The sequence below is a fragment of the Cyprinodon variegatus genome, unplaced genomic scaffold (genome assembly GCF_000732505.1).
Source record: "Cyprinodon variegatus isolate N-32 unplaced genomic scaffold, C_variegatus-1.0 Scaffold735, whole genome shotgun sequence".
Lineage (NCBI taxonomy): Eukaryota > Metazoa > Chordata > Actinopteri > Cyprinodontiformes > Cyprinodontidae > Cyprinodon > Cyprinodon variegatus.
The window spans coordinates 56,632-64,395 of NW_015151188.1; the positions used below are offsets into that span (position 1 = coordinate 56,632).

Consider the following 7,764-nt stretch of genomic DNA (forward strand, 5'->3'; position numbering starts at 1 on the left):
AAGGATAGCCTAATTTTTCACTTAAAGGGACTTCATAGGCACTGATTGGTCTAAGTCTCCCTGTGATAGCAGCACTGCTGTGTACACTTGTGTGTGTACTTGCATGTGTGTAGTTGCATTTGAACACCACCATTGTGCAGTGATAAAGTGACTGACAGCAGCTTGAGTGATTAATGAGCCTTTTTGATGATGAACAATTGTATGAAAAGGCTCTAAGGAAAATCTGAGGGGAAAAAAAAGAAAAAAAGAAAAGCAGCACGTTAAAAAAACATCATAAAAGTGGTTTATTCGGGACAAGCTGAAGAGAAGCGTGCAATTGATTAGCAACCAATTTTACCCAAATATAGAAAAAATGCATTGTAGGCAACATGAGGACTGATGAATGGCTACAACAAACTATTCAAGGTTTGGTCCAAAAAACAATTCTGAAAAGGATCAAAAACAAGATAGCTTGGTTGTTTATGTTTGTATGTGTCTTTCACATGTCCTTTGATCTGTCTACAACCGTCATAGATGTCTATATTTTAGCCCATGTACATGTACATAATGGTATTACTCCTCCAAGGGAGCATACCATTATGACTCGTCTTGTTTTACTTGTCTGTTGGAACAGACTGCATGTCATACAGCAAGGTTTGTTAACAACTGTTGATGACATGGCAACATGGTATTCTCAAATGTGCATTGCCTCTTAAGTGTTGATAAGTTGAATAAATTATCGCATGACTAAGTTCAGCCTTGGCATAAAATATTTGAAGAGGCATGGGCTGTACCTACAAAATAAACTGAATAAATATTGTTGGTAGCGTTCGACTCTCCTATTAAACCTCACATAATGTTTATTTTATTTATTTTTTTAAATGTAGCCCAGATAAGTTGACTCAAATTAACTTTTGCACCTAACAGAGGAATCTGCAAAGGGAAGTCAGAAAATAATATTTATTTTTTACCATCTTTCACAGCTCTTCCGGCATGCTCCAATCAATCATTTGGTTCTGCCTCTGTTTTAGATCTTACTTCTTGTTAAAGGAGATTTGTGCCCAGGGTGAGGAATGGCTACAAAGTTATTTATTCAATGCAGCAAGCTTGCCTTGCTGGGTTTGATAGTTACAGGGACAATTAGCAGTGCTGCAGCCATCAACAACTTTGCTTATAGATGTTGGAGCTTGGCCTGTTTTTCAGTGTAGTCCTGTTTCTCTGACTGCAACTGGATGGATGTGATCTTTCATTCTCTGTCATGGAAGCTGGCTCGGAGCTCGTCTGCCTTGCTGTGTGTTTCCTGGACGGGGCCGCCTGTGGAGCTGATTGAAAGTTGCCTTTTGTATCTATGCTTCTTTTTCTACCTCTGCTTCTGTCATTGGTTTTCCTCAGATGGAAAATCTGACTGTGTGATCTGGTTGAATTGTCTCTGTAAAATTCCTTGACATGACATGTGTTGTGAATTGACGGTATACAAATAAAAAAGAATTGAATGTAATAAACTCAACATCCATCAATCCACCCATCCTGTATGGGTGGTCAGTCAATTGCAGGGCAACACAAAGACACATAACCATGCACAGAAAAAATACACTCATATGTTACAAACTGTTATAAAGATATTAAAAGAACAATTTTTTCGAGTATTTTACTTTTTACACNATGTTACAAACTGTTATAAAGATATTAAAAGAACAATTTTTTCGAGTATTTTACTTTTTACACTACGACTTAGAATTATGGGTAATAAAGAAAGTAGATTAAAACCATAACCGTTATGTACAATGTGTTAGCGACAATGGATACCGAAAAGAGGTACCTGAACGGATTCCAGAAAAGCAAAAGCAAAGACGAGCTGCTGGAAGAATGGAAAAAACTTCCCAAAATAAATATGTTCTGCAAAGAACCAAAGAGGGTGAAGTGGACGTTGCTGCTACAGTGAGTAAAGATTGCGACCAGTAGGTGAATAGGAGAGCGCAAGTGAGGAGGGGGGCTGTGAAGCTCAAGGTAGCCCAATAAGACAAATTTTACAGCGTAATATACTAAAGTATAAGTATATCCATGTAGTGAAGGTAAAAAATGATGAAATGATGAAGTGTGTATGTATGTGGCACGTTTCTGATCGGTTGTCTACGGCAGCAGCGGCGTCGGGTGAAGGGGGTGGTGGTGTGGGGGAGGGGGGTGGTGGGACGAGGTGTTGTTCTTCATATGGGGCCAACACAGATAATGTTGCTTACGGGCCTATTGTTGTGTCGTTACGCCATTGGATATAACATTCACCATGTCTCCACCACCAGCTGGCAAACCTCCTCCTCTCACCGTTGCAGAGCCTCTCCTGCCCTCAGGCCGCCGTTGGCCCATCCTGTCTCCTGAGTTGTCAAATTCATCATTTACACTCAGAGCCCATGGCGGAGGCTGACTTAACTGATTTTCTCTCAGTCAGCTGCATGTTGCGACACACATTAAGTGATAGTCACACAGAAACAAAACAAAACTGATATATAAACACAAGCAGACGTGGTAATTACTTCAGTCTTGTTTGTTTCAGTCTCCACCTCTTGTTTGCTTGCCGATATCTTTATGCTCTCAGACAACTTACACCAAAGTGAGAGGTTGAGGAGAGATTACAGCTGAGAAGTATTCCACACCCCTCACTGTAGAAATAGTTCCTTGAAAGTGAATATTTTTATGCTAGGTATTTTCATTGAGAAATCAAAGTGAAATAGAAGGCAGCATATTTGTTAGATAAAACATCCCTAGTTTCTATATATATATATATATATATATATATATATATATATATATATATATATATATATATATATATATATATATATATGCAAACTGTTGGCTTAATATTTTTCTCCACTCTTGGTTTATTTACAAAGTGCATCTTTGGGCTCCTTGAAAAATCTTTGTTATGTAATACCCTCTAACCTTAGTATGTTTTGTTGGGATTTAACATGATAGCCCAAGACTTAGCTTACAAGAGTGGAGTGAGGACACAGCTGTTAAAGGTTTAACAAATAAAACTCTAAAGATTATTCGCTGCATTTGTATTCAGCACCCGCTACTCTGCTAGTCCTAAGTGATTTCTAATGCAACCATTTGCCATCTGAAATCTCCCCAGTGAAACATTGTGGTGGCAGTATTGTGCTGTAGATATTCTTTTTTGCAGCCATTCAGGAAAGTTGGACACAGTTGGTTAGGCAGCTGGAGTTAAATTCTGGGGAACCTGGATGAAAACCTCTTGGAGAAAGCTAAAGAACGAAGACTTGAGAATGGTAACCATAACGATGATAAACCTACAACATACAGACACAGCTACACTGGAAGTGTTTAGAACAAGGCAAAACAATACGGTTCCTTGTCCTTGACCAGAGTCTGTAACCAGATGATGCATTCCATTTGTACTCAGACATTTGAATTTCCGACTTCTGAGTAAATCAACTAATGCGCCTGAAAGTCAGAATTAAGAGTTAGAAAGTCAGAGCGAGACCATACCCCCTAACTTGCATCAGTAGTGGTAAAGTTTTCATGTTTTCACAGTTTTTTATGAGTTTTATCTTATTTATATGAGATTGAATCATTTATGCACATGATACCTTCCACTGTTTATGAGGCAAGATGTTTTAGAGGTGTATACTTGCACAAATGGGGGCAGAACAGTGTTTTTGTCCGTGTTGTAGGAGTGAAATAAACAATAAAGGCGATTTAAAGATTTACTTGCAGTAACAAATTTTACTGAGATAGTCTAAATAGAAATGTACTGCAAACAACAATTTTTTTTTTAAATTTCTTTTATTGTGTCCCCTTCACAACTTTTTTTTTTTTCTTAGCTTTTGTTAGTATCAACTGAAATTGAGAACCACAAATCTGTACTTGACAGGCCTTGGTGATGATTGATCTAATGTTGATCTAATTCTGCTGTTTACATTGAGGACAGTGGCAGTCCTAATGCTGAGGTTTACTGTAAACCTAAACATACAAACCAATGTATTTTGACTCACATAATTCACTGAAACGCAAAAATCTTATTACGGTATTAGAACTCTTAGTTACTTGGCTGAAATTATGGCCATAATTGTAGAGACGAAATAAAAAGAACATGAGCATGTCAACTAATCACTTGAAGCACATGGTGATCTATCTGGGTGATTGCTAAGTCTCCGAAAAGAACTAGCAGGATGAATAATACTGAAAAATAAGTCGCATACCAGCAACAAGAAGACAACAGACAATCAAAGTAAAGTAAAAAAAAAAAAGCATCAAGAGCAGCAGTTATCCTTTATGTGTGTCCGAATCAGAAGCTACAGTGATTCTACAATATTATTCAGGGTGGTATACTGTATATCTGTATCTGCAGCTTAGTATTTAGTATTGCTGTGTATCCGTTAACACCTGGAACCAAACTCCTGTGGTTTCTATGCATGGTCATGATCATGCATAAAGGATTTGTAAAGCTCCTTGGGAAGGAAAACATGATTAACAGCAGGTGTGGGCAGCCCCAGACACCCTAAAGGGCCCAGGACCGATGAAGAGGCGATCCCTGAGGCAGTCAAAAGGTCCATTGTTCCACAGTTTAGGTGTTTACCGACTATAACCCTCTGGTATTGCTTAGGGCTTCGGGCATGTGGTGGGCGGTATGTGGGCTAGGTACAGTATTAGAGACACTCTGTACATTCCTGCCTATAGTCTGTCACCTTTTTGATAGGCTAGGAAGGTCTTTTTATTTGTTTAGCTTTAAGTGGTTTTAATTTTTTCAATGTTTATTTTATTTGTTTGCCACAACCATCTGTCCCTTCCTCCCCCACAGGTTAAAATAAACATAATTTAAATCATTTTGAATTGTGCTATATTCATTCCTTGGTTGTTGGTGTTTTACACCACTTTAGGGTTTGTAACAACACTCATTAATATTTAATTGTCCCGACACATAACGCATACCCAACCAAGGAAAATTCAAAAACCCAGAAGAAAGATTTTGGACTTTGCATCATTGTTTTACTGACAATCTGTTAAAGAGATAATTGTCCCTTTTTAAAACAATGTTAACAGCTATTTTTGTTTATAACTGGTCTGTTCCTTTAATATAAAAATGCTTCCAGTTTATTCAATTCATTTTAAGATTTACAGTTAGATCAGCATATTAAATCCAAGAAAATCAAGCTGTACAATTATTTTTTTAATTTAAAAAATGATTATCTGATTCATTTCATCAGCTTGTATACAAATAAAGACATTTACGGCATGGTTGAATGGGCCATTTACTTGTAGCTACAGATTAAATTGTTATCTGAAGGAAAAACGCAGCAGATTTCCCACAAATTCTTCAAGGCCCAAATCATAAGAGTAATTTCAATGGCTTTGTCACGTAGCCATTATGAAATAACTAACTTTAGTTCACATTGACCTATCACAGTTCTATTCTAAAATAAAATAAAAGGAAATATATAAAGTCTCTTTTGTGTATTTAAAATTCTCCTGCCTTTGTGTTTGTCTTCAGGTGTAGCAAGATGCTTGGTGGATTGTCTTTGAATGGACTGAAGTTCTTGCTGGCCCTGATAATTCTCCAAGTGGCAGGTTCAGGTGAGTGCTTATTTCCTAGGTTTGAAATGGCGTTTACATTTTCAGGTTTGTGTTTTGTATCTTGCCAATAACTGAGCTGTCCAAATTTGAACACATGTACCAAATCTTTCAGCAAATTGTGTTCATGTTAAGGGTGAAAAGCTGAACGGCTAGGTGTCCAAAATGTCACTGCTGTTCTTCCTGGATTCTCTATTTGCCTGGAGATTCAGTAGAGGGACCAAGCCTTGAATGGTGTTCTTCTGAGTAATAAAAGAAAACTATTCAAATATTGACAAATCTGTGTGAATCAACATTTCCTATGACAACCAAAGTGGTAAACTGTTTAAACCCTATTTTGTCAAGGTCAAAGTTTTTCTCCCGCCTTATAACTGCAACGCATCCCCAACTTGTAAGAGATTTGGAGTCTTAGTTTTGCTTCAGAGAGCTTAGCCTGCTGCTCCTATGTGTAAATAATTAGTGTAAAAAATAGATTGTAGCAGCATACAACCCAAAGCAGCGATGCAGTCATCATTTGAGGACCTTATTGCCAAAATAAGCTTAGAGTAAAAGCTCCAAGATAAAAAAAAATGATGCATGGATTAAAAAAAAGATGCGCAGTAGAATTTCCAGATATGTAGAAACCCAAATAGTATATTATATTTTGTGATGATTTTGGTTTTTAGGCAAGGTTGTTTTTATCTCAATAATATATCACACTATTATTGTCTTAACAAGTAGAACAATTATTTGTAATGTTAGTTAAAAATATTTTAATGTAAAACATGAAAGACCCCTGAAAACCTAAGCATTCTTTCACTACAATATAGAGCATATTGCTTTATACTTGGCCTATTAAATGTCCCTATTTCCACTTAAATGTATGGTTTGAATTAAAAGAAAAGCAATTACAATCAGTTATGGATAATCCGTGGTTATTTTCAGACGATTTCTAAATCTCAGTCTTACTTATATTTCTGGATCCAAAGCACATCTAATAATACAGATGTACTTGAAAGTTTCCATACAGTCACAATAAATAAAATGATTAATTCACAATACAAAAATGAATCTAAAATAATCAAAAATAGAAAAACCACTGTCCCAGGCAAATTAAAGTACCTTGCTGTTGAACTGTTAACCAACAAACCTGTCAATGTAGAAATCTCACTGAACATTTCCCGAATGTTACAGAAAACAGCTGAGTTCAGTGATTATTGCCTCAAAGTGTTGCTAGAAAAAATTAAGTTCAGAAAAACTGAAAAAGAAAAGATGAAATATCACATGGTCATAGGTATTCAGACCCTTTGCTCAGTTTTGAGTAGAAGCACCCTTTTGAGATAGTACAGCCATTAGTCTTCTTGGGAATGACGCAACAATTTTTTCCCACCTGGATTTGGGATCCTCTTCCCTGTAGATCCTCTCCAGGTCTGTCAGGTTGGATGGTGAGCATTGGTGGAAAGCCATTTTCAGGTCTCTCAAGAGATGCTCAGTTCAGGGCTCTGGCTGGACCAGTCAGGAATGGATATAGAGTGGTTCACAATCCATTCCTTTGTTATCTTAGCTGTGTGCTTAGGGTCATTGTCTTGTTGGAAGGTGAACCTTCAGCCCAGTGTGAGGTCCTAAGCTCTCTGGAAAAGGTTTTCCTCCAGGATATCTCTGTACTTGGCTGCATTCATCTTTCCTTCAATTGCAACCAGTCGTCCTGCAGTTGAAAAACACCCCCATAGCATGATTCTGCCACCACAATGTTTCACTTTTGGGATTGTATTTGGGTGGTGATGAGCAGTGCCTGTTTTTTTTTACACACATACCGCTTAGATTTAAGGCCAAAAGATCAATCTTGGTCTCATCAGACCAGAGAATCTGCTTTCTCACAGTCTGGGAGTCCTTCATGTGTGTTTTGGCAAACTCTATGCAGGCTTTCACATGTCTTGCACTGAGGAGAGGCTTACACCAGGCCACTATGCCATAAAGCCAAGACTGGTGGAGGGCTGCAGTGATAATTGACTTTTTAGAACTTTCTCCCATCTCCCTACTGCATCTCTGGAGCTCAGTCACAGTGATGTTTGGGTTCTTCTTTACCTCTCTCACCAAGGCTCTTCTCCCATGATTACTCAGTTTGGCTGGACTAAGGAAGAGTTCTCATCATCCCAAACTTTTTCCATTTAAGGACTATGGAGGCAACTGTGCTCTTAGGAACCTTGAGGGCTGCAGCAA

General features: G+C 37.8%; 1 protein-coding gene across 1 annotated transcript in view; it reads left to right on the forward strand.

The window, feature by feature from the left end:
• The window catches only part of LOC107097932 (neurocan core protein-like), a 211,293-nt gene that overhangs the window by 48,727 nt on the left and 154,802 nt on the right, over nt 1-7,764 (forward strand). The window contains exon 2 of the mRNA XM_015395295.1: nt 5,486-5,568. Coding sequence (XP_015250781.1) covers nt 5,496-5,568 — 73 coding nt within the window. The 5' untranslated portion in view covers nt 5,486-5,495. The remainder of the gene's footprint in view (nt 1-5,485; nt 5,569-7,764) is intronic.